We start from the raw sequence: 23,124 nt of genomic DNA, 5'->3' as shown, positions 1-23,124 counted from the left end.
CACCGGGCTGAGGCTGCCAACAGCACATGACTGCTCTCTTGCACCATTCCAGCTTATTCCGACTAACTCACCCCCCACTTCCCTTTTTCAGAGCCGCCAGAGCGCCAAGGGACCACCCCGGTGGTGATAGTGCGTGGTACAAATATCCTTTAACATTAACATTATCTTATAGTTACATATGACGGATGCCTGGGAAGGTTAACTGACATTTTCTTGCTTAAGTAGTCTAGTGGCTGCTTAGGGACATGGACTAAATGCATCCGCTCAGCATCAAATGCCTTTTCATTTTCTTAACAAGCCAATCATTGCCTAGCGCACACCAGATGGCTCCTCAGTGTGACTTGGCACCTTGCATAGGAAAGCAGGGTTCATTGTTTGTCACCAAGCAGACAGTAGCCCATGGCATATCAATGCAGTGATGTGTGCAGCAATGATTTGTGCGCTGCTCAATTCACCACCCTGTTGGATAATGGCGTCTATGTGGTGCTCCTCTATGTAACAGCACATATGCCGGTTTTTGTCTGATGTGTCCCATGTCCACGTTTTGTTTATGGGGCTCTGACGAGCATGCCATACTGCGCCCACACTTAAACACATAAAGCAATCAAATAAGTAGACCAAACACCCCTTCTACACTGCCACACCATCATTTTCACTAGCTGCAGGCCAGCAATAATAAGAGATGCTAATGCCAGCTCTGTTATATAAAGCATAGGCCTGCTTTGTTTAGCTGAAATAACCCCTGAGGCCTGCGTACTGGCAGTGGCTGAGGAACTGTGGATCCTTTACCATGCATTAGAAGCTGTTTCTTTCAAAATCGCTGCATCAGCTTATTACTGGTCACGCTAAGGTTTGTAAGAGGTACAATCCTTTTTATATATTCTTTCTGTGCATTATTTAATGAGTGTCTCTTACAGGGAATTGTTTTCTGTCTACTAGATCTAATTCCCTAAAGATGTTGCTGTATGGGGTACTGGGCATGCTCACACTAAGACTCAGCCCCTACCTCAGCAAAATAGCCCTTGTGCCCCATTTGAGTGGCTGATGTTGCAGCCATTGTATACTCACATCTAAAATCTTAAGCTGTCCAAATGAGTATGTATGGTTCATGGTTTCAACCATTTGAATGGTAGGGTTGTGCTGTGAACAGTGATGTGAGCACCAAGCCATGTGCCTGTTATGTATTTAGAGATTCTCACATACAACATATTACAGACTTGTTTATCAAAAATAGAGATGTATGATCACTGTTATATTCCTTAAATGCTCTGCAATTTAATGCAAAGCAGACAGGAACATTGGTGCTATTTGTCACCTTTCCCACTCTCATGGAGGTATTTTGAAAGAGTATGATAGGAGTGTACTAGACTGTCCATTTTGAAATGATAACCTTCTATCAAAAAATAATGTATATGGTTAGTCTAGTATTGCCCCTTGGGAAATACAAGTGAGGTGTTACCAACAGAACTCCAGCAACACAGGGCCAGTGGTCAGACCTCAGACCCCGGCAGGCTGCACACACCGCAGTGTGCCAGTATGGACAGTTTGAAACTGCATTCACGCAAGTCCTTTCCTAAGAGCAGGTGACAGAAGAGCCATTAACTTGGCCAGCAACAGCTATGTTATCACATTAGATTTCTTGGGTAAAGTACTAAAATTACAATGTAATGAAACCAGCTTCATTTGTAAAGCAATGATTTATTGATATTGAGGAGGGGTTTTGTCGCGTGACACAGAGGTGTAAGTTGGGAGTGACGTGTGCCACTGCGGGGCGCTTTCAGTGTTTCGCCCTGGGCACCAAGTTGGCTAGAAGCTGCTGTGCTGATACATATATAAGACCCTAAGTCTCCCATTACTTTTCTCTTTATATAGCCTCATCTCAAACGTTCTGTCTGTCGTGCTGCCTCTCTTACAATTGTATTTGTTTAGTCAACAATTATTTGATGCCGGGTCTCTTGGCAGGTCTGTATCCACTTACATGGCTAAAATAATGACCATAGTCTGATGTATGTTGCACCTGTGTTTCCCTAATCGCGTTTAATTTTAAACACGGAAAACATAGTTTGATTCCTTGAACCAGTTATACAAATTAAATATAAATTCTGTCAATGTGTAGTCTAAAGTTATATGGTTGCAGGTGCGACATTTCCTAACACCCGTTTAGCATCCCAAGGTTGATAAAATAGGTATTATGGAATGGCGTAACAATAACACTTGTGCGTGTAACTGCCACTGCCTCCAATAGATTTTGATGCGCACGTTAGTTATACACGGCACGACAGAAGTTATACGGGAAGAAGAATACAGCTTCCTGGAAGAGAACGGTCCGCGCCCAAACACATGGCTCCCGATGGGGGCCAAACAAGCGCGAGCCCCGCGTGTGCACGTCAAACAAAGCAGCTGCGCCAGCCTAAGTATGTCCGAGGTGCCAAAATCCATGACATACGGCACTTTTCTTGCCGCATCCTCTCAACTCCCCGCCCCTCGGGCTCGAGGGGCCTCCGGCGGTCTGCCATTCCGCCCCGCCCATCCACCACCTGTCACCCCAGCCCCCACCCCAAGAGGCTACACAGAAAGCGGGTTATGTTTCCAGACAGCGGCAGCTTCCTCATGCGCTTTCTTCGCCATTCCCTGAGCGTCCGCAGCTGATTCTATCACTTGCACTTCTTGTTTAGGTTCCTCCTGCATCACGAGAGGGGAGCGCATCTCCTCGAGGGGTGTCCCCGAATCCTTTCCATTACTTTTGTCTGTTCTAGTTGTCACCTGGCGGTAATTAGACCAGCTCCTTATTACACGGCCCTTTTTCCTAGATGTGTTGGTGTCCAGTCAACTCGTCGAAAAAAAACTGGTCGACTGCAATTTGGTCGACGCAATTTGGTTGAAAACCAAATGGTCTAATTTTTTTTTTTTATTTATATATTTATTTTTCGGGTTTTCGTTTAGTTAAAAAAGGGGTTTTTAGAGAAAAAAAGGGGGTTGGGGGGGACCCCCCCAAAAAAAAAAAAAAAGGGTTAAAATAAAAAAAATAAAAATTTCGACCATTTGGTTTTCGACCAAATTGGTTGGACCATTTGTCTGGTCGACCAATTTTTTTCGACCAAATGTCTGGCAACCGATGTGTTCTTATGTTTGCCCGTGTTTATCTCACTCCCGTGCCTTCCACTTAGTGAAGAAGGGCCCTATTCCATGCTGGACGGGGATTATTATCGCGCACAGCTTTGCTTTGCTCACACATCCAGTCGAGCATTGGTAAAGTTGAATTTCAGTGGGCCAGAACAGTCCTTTTTAGCAGACGTATGGTAGTTTGTGCTGCACTTGCCACACACTCAAAGCATTTCTTGAACTGTATGACTGGCTGAATCAGAGCACATATATGCCAAAACAAGCCTATCATGAACCGGGGATCATTTGCTGGAAAAACATCACCAATAGGTTCAAATCATGGCACTTGCATTGTGTTCCCCAGCCTTAATGCAGCAATGACATTGGAGCCACTCTACCACCACCATTATGCCAGATGTCCGCCTCTACCATACAATCTTTGCATACACAAAGTGGCTTCTTGGTGGAAGTATGCAGCTGCTCTGATTCCTTCCCTTGCTCTCCACTGGACGGGAACATGACTCAAAGTGCTGTTACAGCCATATCATCAGTGCTTTGCCCACATGTTCACATATCCATAGTGAAGTGGACTTTTCCACCCTCTGACCTGTCCAAGGCCTTTCTCACTTCAAGAACTAATGCATCAAACAAACAAAGTAAGTGTGGCTGAGAACTAGCCAGCAGGTATCAACACTTGCCATCAGCTCTCTAAAACCTTTCTTTTTTCAACAAAGGCATGTGGCAGAAGGTCTACTGCCAGCATTACAGCCAATTTAGCATTCAGAAGCTGTACGTGTGGATGGTTAGCTGCTATTGCTGACTGTGCTCAAATGACTTGCTGAGGCTAGACTTGTCCATAGACATTGTTCTCCTACCATTAGTTTGTTTCTGGGGATTGTGGATGGCACTGACGGACACTGCCTTTTGCTGAAGCACCTTCCAGTTCTGGGTTCACTCCACTGGGCAGTGGCAGCATGCTGGTGAGTGATCAGTGGCTCCTGGCAGTATAGTGTGTAATATATTGGTTGCACTCTTGTGCATGATATGATAGTTTATTTATATAGCGCCTATACACAATGTGTTTCAAAGCGCTTCAAGGCAAGGGAGGGAACAAGGGAAAATACAATGACATTCTTACAGGCCATGAACAGTAAGGATGTCAAATTAACTATTGCACTCAGGCTGACGACATTTCAGATAGTGCAAGAGCTAAGACATAGATAAGGAAGGGAGGGGGAGGGTGGGAAGGAAATGGAAACAGACAGGCGACTACCATACTAGGCCCGACAACATTACTGGTATAGCCGGAGAAAACAAAAGGTTAGGGAGAGGGGTGCAGAAAGGGAGGGGAGGAACAAAGCAAGCGACTATCGTACTAGGCCTGATGACATTTCACATAGTGCTAGAGGGGGTTGGGGGGGACAAATAAGGTGAGGTGGCGAGAGACAGACAAGGTTGCGATCATACTAGGTCCATGGACACTTCTGATAGAGTAAGTGCATAAAAGTAAGGGGATGAGGGGAGGAGATAGGAAAAGGGAGAGGAGGAGAGAACAGAGAGTAAGCAGTCAAAAAGAGTGGAGAAGCAAGAGGGGAGAGCAAATACAATTACAGAAGTCAGTAGTAACACATAACGTTGCAAGCTAAGATACAAGATGAAGATGGGAACAGCATGATTCAGGGCTACCATGAGTACAAGATGCAAAGGAAGTCCAGCATGAGGGTTGAGAAAGGGTGACGCACTGTGAATCAATGAAGTCCACAAAAAAAATATCGAGCATTGGCCACAAGAAAGTGATGGTGAAACCAAAATGTATTAGGACAGACTCCTGCAGAAGTAGGCTGGAATGGGGGGCAGGGTAGGTAGAAGAATCAAGCAAAACAGGCAACACCTGTGACAGGATGTCACTTCATATGGCTCAGCAATAATGAAATACCCAAATTGATCCCTGCCCAGGACACACCGTTTCTGCGAAGAGTACAGGAGGCAGAAGGATTGAACCCTGTTCAAAGAAATTCCACAATGTAGAAAAATGCTGTGGAGTTGTAGAAGATATCATTGGCTGTTGCAGAAGGAGAGGGAAAATGGTGTTCCATAAAATGCACAAGTCGAAGAGGTTTACCGATTGCTGTGAGGGTCTGGTATGTAGTGTTATTGACTGGCTGGCCACCTTGGGATCTCGGGGGTGTCTCAAAGAAGGTGTGCCCTGAACATGTGCTTCTACACTCTGAACCCACGTGGAGGTTATGGTTAGAAGGGTTGCCCTTTCAGGCTGTGCTTATTATTATAATTATTGAGTGCAGAACTAGCTTCGAGAAGCAACCAAGCGCTTTACAGAGGTATACGACAATGCAGATAAACTAGTATACAACAGCAGGGGGATACAGATGGGCACAGAGGAGCGGTACAGCTGTACCATGTGGTAGGGAGGAGAGGGTTGGGCAGCGGTATTACCCAAATTGTTCGTTTACAATTGTTCGAATGAACAATTGACCGAATTTAAAGGGTCACAATTGACCGAATATATATATATATATATATATATATATATATATATATATATAGGAGTTTTGGGGGGTTTGGCGTTGGGTGGGGGGTTGTGGGGGGTTTCCCCCCACATATATGGTACAATTGACCTTCACAATTTGGTCAATTGTGAAAAGGTCAATTGCCATTCAAACAGTTGTAAAGCAAACAATTCGTATACAACCGGGCAGCGTCTAGTGAGTCAGCTGGCGCAAGGAGCACCAACACTCCCTCAGGACCACTGCTGGGGTTGGATTTAGTATCATTAACCTCTCCCAGTGTTGTTTTATGAGAAGTGGGGGCGTGGTCAACATACTGGCCATCATCATCATCACTAAAATGGCCATCAGTGAAACCAGAGGGAAAAGGAATGGAAGGAGTAAGAGATGCAGTGTGTATGTGCTAGCATACACATGTTGCTCCTCTCAGATAAGCAATTGGGCAGAGCTGGGCTGCCACTGACCTAAAGCTGTGAGCTACAAAGCCAATATCTCCCCTTTCCGCCACAGATTCATTAGCAGTCTCTTAAACGGGTACCTCGTCAGACACCTGCAGAACTTCGATGTATACCGTGCTATTATTGCAACAAGGGAGCATGAGTTACTTCCCCACTTTTGCCAGACTCTGATCATAGGGAAATTGGGCTTTGGACTGGCTGCAGCGAGGTAGTAGAAACAGCCAGAAATTACATTAAAGGCTCCAGTTGCCACAACAACGACCAAAGTTTGCATGCTTGCAGTGCTTTTGTAGCAGTAGTTGATTTGCAACCTTTGGTTACTGACTGATTCTAGTAAACATGATGTGTGCTCCCCGACAATTATAGCAGCTACTGCTTGTGCAGGGAATCCTCCAAAATGTTTACGGTGCCTTCACCACCCCTCCCCCTTCCATATTTGGTCATTGACTCTAAGGACCTCTTAATTGGTGTTGCTTTTTGCCCCAAACACCACAGACACTGGCAGCCCTGGTAGATCCTTTTTCAAAAGGATGTAGTGTTGTATGCTCTTGTACCTGACTGCAATTCAAGTGTTTAAAAGTAGCTGACATGCTCATATGTGTTCAATCAGGTACCTCCTACTGCTCTCCAACTGTGATCACCCTCTGCAATCATTTTCCAGTACCGCCACATTTATTGTTGTTCCCCATAAATAATAAAACTGCTTGTGTTATGTGGGTCCCAGTGTGCCCGTTTGTTTATGCTGGCCCAGGGCAATTCCCTTCTCCATCTCACTGCTCTGAGAAGTGCAGATTGATTTTAAATGGTGTTTACAATAAAATAAGAAATGAAACTATATTCTGTGGCACACTGCCTAAAATCATCCTACCTAAATTCTCTCCCAAAACCTCTCTCTCTCACTCTGTGAATGTACTTAATCCGAAACACTCAATGATGTTTCGTTTAGATGTCCAGAAAGCAGTACCTTAAAATGAAAGTAAAATGTTCCACCTCTCAAACAGCAACAAACCCCTAAAGATGCCTTTCCTTTTAAATTTCCTCTTACTGTCTCTCCCTGTAAATAGTTAAATGCACAATGTGAAATGACGTTTTGTTTACAAGCCCAAAAAGCACTACCAAGAAAAGAATGTAAAATGCCCCAGCTCTCAAAAAGCAGCAGATAGCAGTTCACACCACCCATCTCCCACTCTGAAAGATTCGCAGGGACTGCTGAGGAACTCCAGCAGGCCCTTTTATACATAGCCAGGTGATTCTGCCGGGCCAAACTCGTTACCCAAATTCGGCAAGTTCGGCCGATCATAAATAAAGTGAACATTCAGGTAATTTGGGTTTCAGGTGAATAATTCAGCCAGGGACACTAGTAGGAACTCCCTATATGTGCAGAGAGGTGTACGAAAAAGACAAGCTAGTGGATTTATATTATCCGAAGAAGCCAGAGGAAATGGGAATTGCAATGATAGTATGGAACATAATTGTAATTTGAGTTATTTGTATGATACTAGATTATTTTTTTTATTTTTAATTTGTATGGTTAATAAAATCAACCTTTCAAATGTTAACAAATATCAAAATGTCTGGATAATACAATTGATGAAGTTTCATACATGATCAGCAAAAAGATACACATTATACATTTACTACAAGTAAATATAAAAATGATTCAACTAGGTTAAAATGGAAAATAGACTAAACAGAAAAAATTGCATCCAAAAATTGTACAGTTGCTATTTTAGTTCCTCATAATATAGATGAAAAGATGCAATGCCACATGTTTTTTTGGATATGTACATTTTGATCTTCAAAATAATTTCCGAAGCATTTTTTCCGAATAGTGACTAAACTTGGACAATGAACTAAACAATGTTCCAGCGTTTCTCTTTGGCCAACATTTTTACAAAATCGACACACATTCTCTTCCTGCGTAATTTGCTTTCTACGAGCCAGAACATCTAATGTCGGCCAAAGGTTCAAACGAAAACGGAGAAACTTCTGGCGAGTCTTTGAACATGGAAATTTGACCAAGATACTAGATTATGTTTTGCAAGCATTCATGCAAGACAAATTCTCTAAGGAATTGATGAATACATTGCTTAGGTAGCTCATCCTGCTATTTGAAACTCTCTTGCGTGAGAATAAGGAAAATTCTAGATAGAATAAAAGCTGCCCACTGGAATGAGTAGATTAAACTAGAGTCATTACATAAACATTAAGTCAAACATATAATTAAATATGACATCCAAGGTCCCCATTTCTTTTTGAGTATGACAGAAAGGAAGTCTTCTTTCTCCTGACTTCCAATGCCATCCCTACCCTACCCTCTCCTATCTCCTTCCCACCTGAACTTCTTGCTCTCTTACACAAGGCTCGCAATCTTGGGGTCCTCTTTGATAGTGATTGGTAATCTTCGACCGTGGTTAACATGCCGAAGCTCAGGATTCCAGAAAGGAGCAGAGTCCAAACACATTAAGGTAAGCTGCAACTACAGAGAGGAATTCTACACAATCATTTGAATAGCTTACCTTTCAAGCCAGAAACCCCTCATATTACCGTTTAAATATTAACAGGCAAATCAAGTCATCTTTACAACAAAAACATCGACCACACAGAGGAACCGTTTTGCACAAGTCAAGTTATATGACTCAAAGGACAAATCACAAATCCAATCCAAAGTGGCAGGACAATTACACAATTTGTGAGTAATCAAACAACTAGTAATATCAATAATTTGGGGCAGACTTCCTATTGCATTGTTTCAATGTTTATTTAAATGTTTCTGAAATCCTCTTTTCCATTTATGTACAACAATCATGTTATTACATGTAAGCTATTGGCAATCAGTGATGCAAATTCATACAGCTATTTTAGTTTTACACATTTAGATGAATGTTAAACCAATCCTCCTGATGAACCATTTTACTGTTATGGGGAAACACGCGTCGAGGATGTTGTGTTAAAAGTTTCAAAAAATTACAGAGGATGTTGTGTTATAGGTTTCAAAAAATCACACATTGAGGGGGAAAAAAACCCCATCAAGAACGTTGTGTTAAAAAATTATAAACTGAGGGGGAAAGGTAACCCCAATATAATGTGAATCAACATGATAATTTACAAAACATGAAGACAAAAAATAAAGAAACATTAAAGTAAAAAAGTACAGACTAAGTGGTCATCTTTTACACTGATTGCCAACAAAAACTACAAACTATCTGAGGCACAGCAACAGAGGTGACTATTATATAGTGTAATTTTGACATAACATTGGGCAGCCTCAATGAAAGAGCACCTCACAGATGCAGCCCGGATCGCAACACATTAACTTAACTTTTCAGCTTTAAGAGCTCGCCACGGAAGTTGTCACAAGGTTACAACAAGCACTTTTGACAGTTTTGATAGTGAACTACGACTGCAACAATTCATCACTGCCACTCCCTCTGCTGGTCAACATTCGGAAAATGTGTCCTTTTCTTACTAACCACACTACGAAAACACACTACGAAAACCCTAACCTCCACTCTTGTGTTCAGCAAAACTAAGCCTAATCCTCGGCCTTCCTATCTAAGGTTTCCTCTCTTCAGACAAAGTCCTGAAATTTGCTACCTGCATTCTCTACAACGTAGCCAGATCCTCCCCCACTACTACCTACCGACAACAGCTGGTTGGCTCTCCATGTACAGCTGTTCTCTTTTCCAGTTTCTTCTACAAAGCTATGAATGGTCTTGCTTCTCCGTCTCTGTCTGGTTCTATTTCTGTTTACTGTCCATCTCGGTCCCTCAGATTCTCCTCTGCACTCCACCTCGCTAGCCCACACTCTCCATGTGCCTAGTCTCACCTCTGCGCTTTCTGCCAGCCCAACCGTGGATATCCTAAAAGCTCAGTTTAAACTACACTTACATGCTAAAGATTGATCTCCCCCCGACCCCTCCCCATTCATCCTCCCTACCTGACCCCACCACTGTCACTCCAGTGACGCTTACTAATGTAATTCTGTATATTTAATTAGTACTCATCTTTAGTTTTAGGCATTGCTGCCTTTGGTTAATGTTACCTTTGTAAGTCACCTGTTTTGTTAAACATATTTTATTTGTCTGCTTGTTTTGCTTTGCCCGTGTTATATGCCCCACCTTTTGTACACCTTCATAAACTGTCCCCCTGTGTTCTCCTCTTTGTACAGGCACCCTGCTTGGGAATGCCTCCGCCATCTGTAAATGTGTTATTGTAAGTAATTTCTATTCGAAATCGACATCTATGTTGTTTAAATAAATACAAACTACAAACCGATTTGCAACATACAGAAAGTAGTGATTTATTTGGTGTGGGATACTGTAGATTCCTACTTGAAGGAACAGTGCAATACAGTATGATTTAGTACAGCACATTAGCTCAACCCCAGCTCCTCAGAATGAAGCATGCGAGCATGACAGTGTTAAATCCCTGTATTGGTGGGCTTCCGTGTAGCTTTCCAAAGTGCTGCATCCATGTTCCATGGTGTGTGGAAATAGCAGAGGCAAATGCACATAAACATACAATCATACCTTAAAGTCCAGTGAGATTTCTCGAGGCCGTTGCCTTTGCCACAGAGAGATGTGCAGAAATGAGAGGTTTATGTTATTGCATAGTGCTGTAGGACTCACTGAAGTGGCATGGGCATTTGTAGAAATGGAATCAATGGCCAGTAGTGTACTTTGGTTCGACATTGGCCTACTTAAATCCAAGGCTTGGTCTAGACTGATAGAGCCTCGGTTTGAGGTGCCTGTATTCCCTGTTAGAAACTAGTTGGGGGCCCTATGGATTCATGACACATCTTTGCACCTGCTCTAAATAGCCAAAACACACGTGGGGGCAGTTTGCAGCACACAGGTATGGGGTAAGAACACCCAAGTTAGCAAGACTAAAAGTGGGGTCCCTGCTTAGCCTACCCATAGGTGCAGGACCTGAAACCTGTCCCTCTCCTCCTGCCTTGGCTGAAGGTTTCAGCAGCAATACCTCTGACCCAGACCCAAAGGGAAGTATCTCTTTAAAGAAAATGTGCTGCTCCACATGTACAAGTCTAGCAGGTCAAACAGTTGCTGCTTGTTCAGAAACACAGACTGCATAACTGTCAGTCATCATTCACTTTCTTACAAGGATTGACTATTACACAATTATGGAAAGGTTACTCACAAACACATTTGGGCAGAATTTACCAAGTCTCCCTGAGGTCTCTTTGAAGGTTACAACCAGGACTAGCCGAAACTTAGAATGCGCCTTCTGTCACTTATAATGGTGCATTCTTTTAGGCTCCCACTCCATCTCCCCTCTGCTCTCCTCTCCACCTTTCAGGACTTTGAAGCACCTGCTGGGCATTTCCTAAATGCAGTATCATCAAGCTAACATTGATGCTGCATGATTTCCCGCTATTTGTACTGTCTCTCCTTGCCTCCTTTAGTCAATTTCTCCTCATAGCTTGCAGCCCTCGGTAGTAAGGATTGTTATAAAGCATCCAATGGCCCTCATTACAAGTCAGGCAGTAAGGGTTTAACGGCGCAGTCGGCGCCGTTAACCCTTAACGCCTGATTCACACTTTAACGCCTGCCTTTTGCAGGCGTTAACGTCCAAGGCGCTAAGCGACCTTGGTGCTAATTACGGCACCGTAATTTACGGTGCCGTAATTTGCGCCTTCCCCATTCCCATTGAGCCCTATGATGCAAAAATGGGAATGGGGAAGGGCAAATGTTGAATGGGGAATTACTGCCCCACTCACTTTAGAATGGGGCGGTAATTCCGCCATCCACCATGGCGGAATCCGGCATGGACCATGGTGCTAATAGCACCATGGTCCACTGCCTGACTTGTAATGAGGGCCAATATATTGTTCCTCACTCTTAACATATTTTATATGTTAGGTTGTTGCGCCCTGTATATGGGCAAATGTGGTGTGCCATTCACCATTTGGGCTAATTATTCCAATTTTCCCTGGAGGTGGGAAAAACACCCCAAACCCTCCATAAAAGGAGCTGTTCTTGCTTGTTACGTTTTCTCACACAATGTAATATTGGGCCTCTTAGAAAAGAAAATCTAGGGCCACTGTTGCTCCCCACTACAATCCTACATCCCACTTGTAAACATAGGTTGGTAATTTCTCCATAAGAATTAAGAAAACGAATTAGAAAGAAAATGGTAGTTATACATTTCTGTAATATATGTGTGCCTGAATAGCAAGTAGGTTATTAAAAGGTTTATTTCATGGAATCTACACCTTAGGTAGAGTATCTCCCATTTCTCTTTCTATGTTATCTACCCAGTAATTGGTAACCTTGTTTCAGTTTAATCCTGTCCATTTGAATTTCTAATACATTCATTATTTTCTTGAATTAGTGTTTCATTGTCAACTTCTGTCCTTCCTTCCTTCCTCTATTTTTGTTTCATAAATCTTTTTCATATATACGTATCTCTTCTTCTCTCTGTCACTCTCACACTCTCTCTGTCGATCTCTCCGACACTGTCTCACCACTTCACTCTGCCATTCAATGGCCAATTCTCTTCATTTTTCATTACTTTCAAGCTTCGTCTCGTTTTTTTTTTTTAGCTATACCTGTTTTGCTCTTGTTGTTTCCCATTTCGTGCAATCATTTGTTCTCATTCATTGGAACAGGACTGTAATAATTGTGTTTTCTATTCTTGCTTTTCAGAAAAAGAATCCACTGAGACAGACGCAATACAGACTTGAAAAAAAACATATGTTTACATAAACGAAGCACTGTGAAAAAAAGAATTCTTAAACATATTTATTTATTTTATTATTTTGAATCTTTCATATTCAGAATTTTATTGTGAGGATTCGTTTTTCTATCAAACCAAGTGTTTTCTTATATGGAGTCTTTTAAACGTGTACTTTCTTAAACAGCTCGTAGGTTAAGTATTATCATTTCATAAGAACATAAATAAAAGAAAATGATGTTAAATTCAGAGCACACTGAGATTGATCTTCCACCTACACATTCAGAGACGGAGTCAGTCTTTAGTGACTGTGGTGGTGTAGGTGGCATCAGTATGTGTGGAGACTCCCGGCTTTGTGATTCTGGTGACTTGGTGAAGCGGGAGCTGCAGCACCTAACTCGAGAGGAGAGGCGGCGGCGCAGGCGTGCCACGGCCAAGTATAGGACAGCCCACGCCACACGGGAGAGGATTCGTGTAGAGGCCTTTAACATGGCATTTGCTGAGCTGCGCAAGCTCCTACCCACCCTTCCTCCTGACAAGAAGTTATCCAAGATTGAGATTCTGCGGCTGGCCATCTGCTACATCTCTTACCTGAATCACGTTCTTGATGTATGAACTCAAAAAAACAGGCAGGACTGAAAGGGAACTCAATGCCTGCAACATCAAGACATTGACTGACTCTTACCCGATACTTTAGTCACACCCGAACGTGGGTGAAACTAAGACCCACTTTCCCCTTGCATTCCTCCCAACATTTTTAATGACTTATGTACTCTTCTTTCTTTTCAAAGTTCGGCCAGCAACGGAACTGATCCATCTTAGTTTGGAGTTGCACTTGTTGTCCTCCATAAAGGCCTCTATTGAACTGTTCATTGTTAACTTAAGCTTTGTTAGCTATTTAAAATATCGACACCATATCAAATTTGGCACCATGCCATTGTGGAAAATGAAGCACAAAGGTGACGGGAGGAACACGCACTGTGAGACAAGCACCAAGACTAAATAATGCACTGGGACCAACTGCCAAAGAATTGTCAATGTGTTAAACAAAGGACTTGCTTCCTGTGCAGCCTTATTCTTTTATCTCTTGATGTGAAATCAACAGGTTGCAAAAAAGTCATCAGGAGCGTGTGTTTGGTAAAATTCTCAATGTCATTGTGAGCATCTAGAAATGTGTTCCTAAAATCTTAATTTCACGTGACAATGAATAGATTAGAAGAAACCCACAAGACAAAAGTGAAACTAATTTGCACAAGTGTGATCATTTGACAAAGTGTGATCAATGTTCTTTGTGAGCGCACCAATCTTGTAAAAGTACCAGGCCCCCTCAAAATGTTAATTGTCCTAACCTGCCATTCTGTTGATATTTAAGTCCATGGTCAAAAAAACGTCCCCACAATGGCCAAAACATGTAGGCCAGAGGTATATTATGGAAAAGCAGTGTTTCTAAAGTCAATGCCTAAATTGACATTTGAAGATGTTTCATGTAAGTGTGGGCTTCATAAGCCCTACAAAATCAATTATGTATTGCACCATAGGGCTGTAGAATACTGAGAATCTACATAAAAAGAGACAACACTCCACAAAATGGAGGCTGAACTCCCCGCACTCTACGTGGAGTAAAAAACTCTTCCAAACAAAGTTAACTATTTAAGTAAAGATTTAATATTTCAAAAAAGGAACATAGAATATGTTTTCTTTTTTTAAAAAAAAATATAACTAGGAAAAAATGCAAAAGTCACGTAGTACAATTATGCATTTCAGTCATACAATATTATATCCCATTAATATGATTTCAAAAGAGATGTACAAATTGTCTGTGGTTAACAATACAAAGAGAATACTGGAGCCAACTGATAATCTCCCTCAGCCCAAGACAAATATAAAGTGCTTTAGTAAATTGACCTTGCCAAAAAAAGGGGAAATTAACCTGACAACCTGATTCCAACACCGCGTCCGATGGGAATGTAAAGGTAGAAGATCTCCTTAAACCCACTCCAAAATAAATAACATCTTGACTTTCATTTCGGAAGCCTCATTCAGCCACGATTCATGTACAGTAAATACAAGTGCAAAATGTAAACATGCAAAAAATCAATTTGTTTGTGACACTGTGATAAGAGGAAAAGCATTTTGAAGTGGAATGTCTTGACGTGGATTTAACACATTGTTTGTTTTCTTTGTATGGCATTGTGGATAATGTAGTTAGTGTCTTCGACAGGAATAGTCTCTCCCACCGGTAAATCAGGAAACATTTACAGATTGCTCAGGTGTCTTTCAAAGGCCAGTAGAGCTGTTGTACATACAACCCCATATCAGTCATGCATGATTGTTCTTCCCCAGCACTGCCTTTTTTGCAGGAGTCTCTCTAATCTAGCAACATCTGTAATAGGCCACAGACTTCTCTACCAAAATTACAGGACTTATAAAGATCCCAAAATGTTTTATAAACGCGTCATAAAAGATTCATTAATTAATTTCAAATCTCTTGATTTACCTATGACCTGGTTTACCTCCACATCAGGAAATTGCAGAGTGATCGGGATATTTTTGGGAGTTTATGTTATGCACGTAAGAACGACTAAGGGCCTCATTACTGGTCGGGCGGTCCGGAAATAACAGTGGCGGTAACCCCGCCGCCACTGTTAATTACGGACCGCCCGATCTCGAGTCCTGCAGGCGGGACGTGGCGTTCCCGCCAGGTCTGACCTGGCAGGTTTAACACCGCCCTCCTGCAGGCGGACGTGGAAACACCAGCACCATCACGAGATGGTGCCGGTGTTTCCACTTCCCCATTCCCATTGAGTGCTATGGGACTCAATGGGAATGGAGATTTACCGAATTCTGCCTCCGGAATTCCCGGGACACCGGGGTCGTAATGCCCCGGTAATTCTGGGAATCACGGAGGCGGAATGGTAAAACGAGTCTGGCGGTAACTGAGCCGGAAAAACCGGCAGGTTACCACCGGACTAGTAATGAGGCCCTATATGTTCCCACAGCCGCATTTAAGGTTGGGTATCACAGTGTTGGTGATGGACTTCCAACCTTTCGCTCAAGTTATTACAAGACATAACGACCATCCTTAATGTGTGTAACCCCATGAAGTTCATCTGTTTTCTTCAACACTGCCTTTCCCAGTTCACAGATCAACCAGTACTGGAACATCCTATTTCTGATGACTTAGTTATCTGGCCCATTCTATCAAGAACAAGTGCTGCTTCGGTCACCTTAATATCAAACTATTGTATCAAATAAGTTCAAATAAGTTCTCAGAGTACTTAAATATTATTATTAGACCATCATTCATACTTGGTTCTAACAAATATCTATAATAACTACTTTTATATTAATAAGGTATAAACAAAAATTCATAATATAATCACAAATTAGGACATACAATGTGAATAGACATTAAACATGAACCAATACATAAGTCAAACATTAAATGGCCATCCTAAAGCTCAATTCTCTCTAAACCGGTGGAGCCTATCTCTAAGAACTTTCATTTATAGTACCAGTTCTTATATTCCTTTTTAATATGCTCTTTCAAAGTGGGGGTTTCTCGATGTACAAGAGTGGAAATCGAAGCTAGTCCCAATATTGTATTCAGAGCAATTACATACCTGACCCATGGAACCATTCTTGTACCATTGTACGTTAGGACATCCAAAAGTACTAATTTATAGTTGCTAAGGGAATCTGTATTCATTATCTTGTATAAATACAGTAGGGGGTTTCAATTTAGCATCGCAAACGCCACCATCAACCCCTAACTCAAGTTTCAAGGAGATCAAGGGTGTGGCCCTTTAAAGGGAAAAACATCTTCTTCACAATGACCCTTTCCTTTTGCTCGAACTTCCAAAGATCTGAGTATCCCCAGATCTTCTCTCCATACATAGCACACGTATTAGCACAGGTCCACAATAGCTCCACACTTGTGAGAGCTGTCTGTCTGCCACAGTGTTTCAAAAGGCACTGCACAGCTACCCCTTGTCTTGTAAAATTGAGTAAGGACTTTCAATGTGCTTATCCCATCGGCCTCTTTAATCATCCAGGTGAACTCCCAGGTAATAAAAGCCCACCCCCTCTCAACCTTCTTACTTCCCAAACGGATTTGAGAGGTTAATGTTCAAGAGCATTTTGACCATACCAAAAACTTAGTTCATTTCAAGTCCTATCCTCAATGATAGGGTTTCAAACAGGTTCAGTACCTTTTGAATGCCCATCCTTGTTTTGCTAATTAATACTTTGTCATCGGCATATAGAAAGAGTCACATTTTTTAACCTCCCAAAAAGGGGGCAACCATATAGCACCCAATCAGTTCTACCGCAATTCTGTTAATATAAAGGTTAAACTGGGTAGGTGCTATGACACAGCCCTGCCTTATGTCCCTTTCAACCATAAAGGGCCTTGTCAAGCCTCCACCCTTTGCCAAACACACCTGGGCATCGATGCCGGCACAGAAGCTGCAAATTGCAGCTAAGAGATTTAGTGGGACCCCCAGTTAAGCAGGTAACTGCTCTCTAGGTATTGAGTCAAAAGCTGTGGGCAGATCAATAAACACTAAATATAGCTTTTGATTTCTAAGTTATCACAGAGCAGGGTTTGCCTAAAGTCCTGATCCAATGTGCCAATGCCTGCTCTAAAGCCTGCCTGCAAATCGGAGAGCACTTTGTTTCGAGACATGCACTCCTCCAATTTCCTTAATAGTATTTTTCCAAATATCTTTGAAACTGCATCAGTTAAGGATATGGGCCTGTAATTTTGATGGTCGCCCTTGTACCCTTTTGGAAAAATTGGGACTATTATGGCTCCTCGCCATGTCCTTGGCACCATCTGGGAGTTCTTAACATTCATAAATACTCGCCCGAGAACAGCGCCCATACTCCCACTTCCGTACAAAAGAGCTTTGCCAGTATTGCATCCAATCCCGGGGCTTTGCCCCTTTTTTGAGAAATTATTGCCTCCTTCAAAGATATATCCAGTGAATACTCTGACAACAGACACTCCCCTACTTGGCTCTCAACATTCAATGGTTCTATTCCCCGACCTTGATAAATTGTACTGAAATAGGTATTCCAAGTTTCCTCTGAAATCATCGGGGCAACGGGTAAAGACGGCAATTCAGTTTGGGAGGAAACTAGCTTCCACAAAACCTTAACATTTTCATCATCATCATGATCATCCTTCACTTTATTTCGGTAAAAAGAATTTACCATAAAAGCCAACATGTACATTACAAAACCACATACAATCAATATACAAAAAATATAAGAGTTACATATGGCATAATTAACATAGCTTTCTTTGCATTAATAAATTAATGATGTTTTATTTTGATACCTGAATTGTCTTAATTCCCTTTGCTCCTTTGATTTCAGGAGTTCAGACTTCTTTGTACGGCACTCCCGGTCAAACCACCCACTTTGTTGTAGGATACTCTTCCCACCATAAAGACATGCCTTGGTCAGTAGTGACATTGACGCACTTACAACCTGTTCCCAGAAGTCTTTAGATGATAAATGAGTCGTGCCATCAAAAGCTTCAAGGAGAGGTATTAGCGCCTCATACAATCTACCAATTTGATTATTATAAACCAATGTTTGCCATGGAACCCTCACCCGTTCCCGGCTTCCCTCAAAGATATCATAAGAACATAACTGTCTGCCATTAGGGACTTGTGGGGGCAATAGCGACAAGCATAAGGGATCAAGGTCACTTTCAGTACGCTGGATAAGTTGGAAAACGGCTATCAGTTTCCAGCTATCTACTTTTAGAAGAATGTTATCAATCTAGGAGCTAGACTTCACAGAGCTAAAGGCGGTTCTCGGGGCAATGTTGCAACAAAACCTGCCATTGAAACCCCTGTATCCCTTAGTCATAAATTCCTGCATTAATTTATCAGAGAAAGCAGTGCGGGGGCACACAGCACACTATGCAACTCTGGAACCTTCTATAGCCCATCATAGTTTTTACATAAAAAAGTAGTACTTATTGGCTGTTTCCAGTTGCATATTAAAATCACCCAATAAAACAATATGATGGTCTTTGACAGTTTGCAAATTCACTAACATCTCTAACTCTTCCTGATGCACTAATTAGACATCTGTGGATTCCTAAGAACAGTTCGTTCATCAATATCTTATTTCACAGTTAAAAAATCAAGGGAATGAGATTGAACCAAAATATTGGAGACCTGGAATTAGACCCCCACTTGGCCGGCCCCTAACTGATTCCCTCGTAGATATATTATAGGAGCTATATCCATAGATTTCCTCTGGGAATAAAAGCTATCTCTCCTGCAAGCAAATAATTTCCAAATCGTCAAAAAACTGCTGCCAATCCAAATCTTCCCTTTTACTCTTAAATCTGCGATGTTCCTGGACAAAAAGTTTAGTTTTGGCTCATCAAGTTTTCAACTCAGCAGGGTGTTCGTCGAATACTATGGGGAACCCTTTTGGGCCACCTTTGTGTGATTATTATTCCCCAAAGTGACAGTACCATAAGGTAACCTGGGAGCAACGTCCCCTATAAAGCACAGCCGAAGGCACATGTGAAATGCAACATAGGGGGACTCAGTGGCAGACCTTGACAAGCCACCCCGACTCATTACATTGATTTTCTTGAGCTTAAGGTCCAATTCAATGGCATTAACTTTGATAACATTCTCAAAGACTCAAAGAAGAATTAGGACACATCTAATACGCATTTAAACACAGTGGAACATACATAATGGACAAAAAGTTAAACTAGCATCCAGATCAGATGTTCATATCATGAATTCAAAGAGGTCAGGCAGACATTGCATGGAGGAGAGCGAGAACTGTACTTGATCAAAGAGGTGAGGCAGATGTAAACTTCGCATGGAGGACAGTGAGCATTGCACTTGATCAAAGAGGTGAGGCAGATGTAAACTTCGCATGGAGGACAGTGAGCATTGCACTTGATCAAAGAGGTGAGGCAGATGTAAACTTCGCATGGAGGACAGTGAGCATTGCACTTGATCAAAGAGGTGAGGCAGATGTAAACTTCGCATGGAGGACAGTGAGCATTGCACTTGATCTAGTCAGTCAACAAACAACTAAATGAGGGCATGGACACCCAACGTTTGCAATCTGCTATAATTAACGGTGCACAGGTGCCCCATGTGCAGCACAGAGTTTAGCAAAACAGTCATAAGCATGTTTTCATCGAGGACACAGGGGTTCACCCTGACTGGATACAATGGTACCCGACTATCAAACATATTTTCCTTGAAGCCTCTGCAAGGCCCTTTGTTTTTGCAGTAAAACCTGATACATCTTAAGAACCTTAGGGGCAGGTAGTGTTTTTATTAATGGTCTTATCAGCCAAATTGTGTTCAAGATGTATCTGAAGGATGGGGAAACCATGAAGGCTAAGCAACCTGCGATATTGAGTCCACAAATAACATGATACATACACATTGTTCAGGTTGCTCCATGAAAGCTGTCTTCAGAAAATCTGGACGCTTTTACTTGAACACCTCTAACTGTATAGGACAGCATATCACAAAATAGAAGCCCACACATGCGGGGGCTGCTGCTCACATCCTAGAGACATGTAGAGGCTCCATCTGGAAGGGAGTTTGCCGATTGGTGGTGCTCTTCATCGATCCATTTGTTTTACGTCTGCTGAGACAGGGTAGGGCCTGAGCGGGCAAGGCCCACCCAAAATCTGTAAATGCCAACTAAGCAGTGCTGTGTGGGCATTTACAGATGTTAATGGCACTGCAGTGGGCCCAACTACATTCGCTTCAGGCCCCACTTGTTAGACAATCTTGGCTGCGCCTCTGCGCCTCTACGCCTCTATAAACATCACATGCAAATGTAAAACAAAGAGGCTCTTTGCAGTGGAGCAGGAAGGACGAGTCGTTTACAAAATACTGAGGGGCAAAATGAATGCATCCTTTATACATTTATGCATCCATTTTACCGCACTGCAGGTTTGAAATTGACCACCATAGTATTTTAGTGATCTCTTGGCTGTACACAGAGGGCGAGTGGTGAAATTCGCCACACTAACCTTCGGGAATAGGAATGACCCACTGTTCTGTTATTGCAGACTGCAGACTTACTGAAAAGGTGACAATGGCTACCAGACATCAGTAACTAGAGGAAACAAGCTTCCAAACTCACTCAACCGCCCTTGTTCTCCACTCCGCTAATGTAGTGTTGTAATGAAAAGCCTATGTATGTCAAAAAGCCGCAAAGCGTCTAGTGAGGGAAGTGAAAACACAACTGGCTCTCACATGCCAGTGAACCAATCTGAATGCATGGACGAGTGGACACGTGCAACCAGCGTCTTCTTAGAAGCCACACGCTCCTGGGTTTGAGCGCTCAGTGGCTCCCATCTCAACATCATGTTTGGAATTAGGTTCCCAATCATAAGTGCAAATCTCGAATAGTATGACATCAGATACACCCCCCTGCGCAGGAGAGTCCTCTCAGGCGTTGGCCAGAGCTATATTTTTCAATCCTGCTTGAATGAGATGTATTCCAAACCCATTATCTTTGCGATGAATAATGTTGCACTAATGTATCATGTTTATGATTGAGCGGCGGCAGTCAGGCTAACCCATGGCATTGATATTTACCCTGAGACCTGTGGAGGCACTGGTCAACCCCGCCCCCACACACACACTTCATGAATGTCCAACCTTTGTAGACCCTAGGCATCCAACACCTCATTATTTCAAGTTGTATCCATAAAGTTTTGCATCACATCATTTATTTAACAAAATATTAACACATTTTGATGGATCCATACCTTGCTGCCTTGGGTGCTTTCGCCATCAGGGGAGGCATGAGAAGGAACAAGCCCCTCTCATATCTCGCAGTTCTCAAGATCTGAAGTCTTTATTTGTCATAATAATATTTATTTATTGTATTTATTATTTATACATGTTATAATTTACTTTGGCACTTTGTTTTTTTTTTTAAAACGGGAAGTAAAACTACTGAAACCATGCCATGCAACTTAGCAAACTGTAAATATTGTATTCATGTATTTTAATGTTTGGACTACCCAAAACTATTAACTATAAAGAAAAAAAATTAAATATTGCTTCAGATGGGCCTTTGCATGGACTTTCTTTTAAATGAACCATTTTGAAATGGACGTGTGTTAATATTACGGTTTAAAGGTATTTATGTACATATCTGCAGCTGATGAAGAGACAGCTGTACAGGACTGGAAAGTGGCAGCGGCAAATCCAGATGTCCACTGGCGTAAGTGCATTAACAACAATTACTTAAACACTATAAGGATCAACGCTCGGTGTAGGAAAAGTTCACAAAGTCAAAATGCTCCTTGATGCTGGCTTAAGTTGCATTGAGCTATGGTTTACCTATGATCTTCGCCTTTGTCTAGTTATGGTAGATGGTATTGGTATAGCTCCACATACTGCCCGTAGGCTTTGTTAAGGGACCTCCCCCCCCCCATTGCCCGAGGAAATAATGACGGAAGACAGAAACACAAAGTGCAGGAGCCACCCAAATGGTTATTAATGCAGAAGGGTGGTCCGTTTCTCAATGCACTGGAAATATGCGTCTTCCATTAGGAGAATGGGGCCGTTTTTGCACCCTCTTTCCTGCTTCCGTGAAAGACCAACTGCTGCACTGTTTAGCTCTAAGCATTCTTGCCTGTAGTTTCGAGCTCACTATACAGGCGCGGGAATCATGGCTAGTTGTGTATGTTCCTCCTATGTGGCATGGGAGCTGGTGCAGCTTTAGCACACCGGTACTAATGAGATCTCATAGCATTGGTATTGTCATGTTTGTACTAAGGTGGTCACCTTGGAAACTGCATGTATTCCAGAGAATTGCGTCTTCCTATGGGCTAAAGAAACTGTGATGAGTGGCATGGAACTTTGAGCACTGGCAACTCTGGCAGATCTCCTGAGACCCACCAACTGATGGCGCCACCTGGGCGTGAATCTGACAATCAATGCACTCCCAGGCCCGGACTAAACATCTATTGATTGAAGAACAGAGGAGGCCTTGAGATGAGTGTCAACAAATCAAACGAGGTTGAATGTATCAAAAAACTATTCCATATGTTGCGTGTTGTGATAACTTATATCGGACCAATAAAGAAAATGTACTGACGCATTGGCAGTGAAGGTACATGTGTCATACCTGACAGATTTCCTCTTTGTTGGCCTAGTAAAAAGTATCTCAACCTACGGTAAGGACACGACCAGTACAATGGGCTCTGAAAGATCGTAAATGCAGTTGTCATGCGTCACTTGCTTTGCACAGCTCTAATTTGCCCGGAGACGGTGCTTTGTCATTTCTAATGTGCACCTCTGCCGAGGAGGCCA

General features: G+C 42.3%; 1 protein-coding gene across 1 annotated transcript in view; it reads left to right on the top strand.

The window, feature by feature from the left end:
• Window positions 1-22,912, top strand: part of NHLH1 (nescient helix-loop-helix 1) — a 75,955-nt gene extending 53,043 nt beyond the window's left edge. Inside the window, exon 2 of the mRNA XM_069635425.1 lies at window positions 12,754-22,912. Within this exon, the coding sequence (XP_069491526.1) occupies window positions 13,016-13,396 (381 nt within the window). The 5' untranslated portion in view covers window positions 12,754-13,015 and the 3' untranslated portion in view covers window positions 13,397-22,912. The remainder of the gene's footprint in view (window positions 1-12,753) is intronic.
• The last annotated feature ends 212 nt before the right edge of the window (window positions 22,913-23,124 follow it).

This window comes from Ambystoma mexicanum, chromosome 1q, assembly GCF_040938575.1.
Source record: "Ambystoma mexicanum isolate Mex_15411 chromosome 1q, UKY_AmexF1_1, whole genome shotgun sequence".
NCBI classification, from domain to species: domain Eukaryota; kingdom Metazoa; phylum Chordata; class Amphibia; order Caudata; family Ambystomatidae; genus Ambystoma; species Ambystoma mexicanum.
This window is presented reverse-complemented; position numbering and strand designations above follow the sequence as displayed.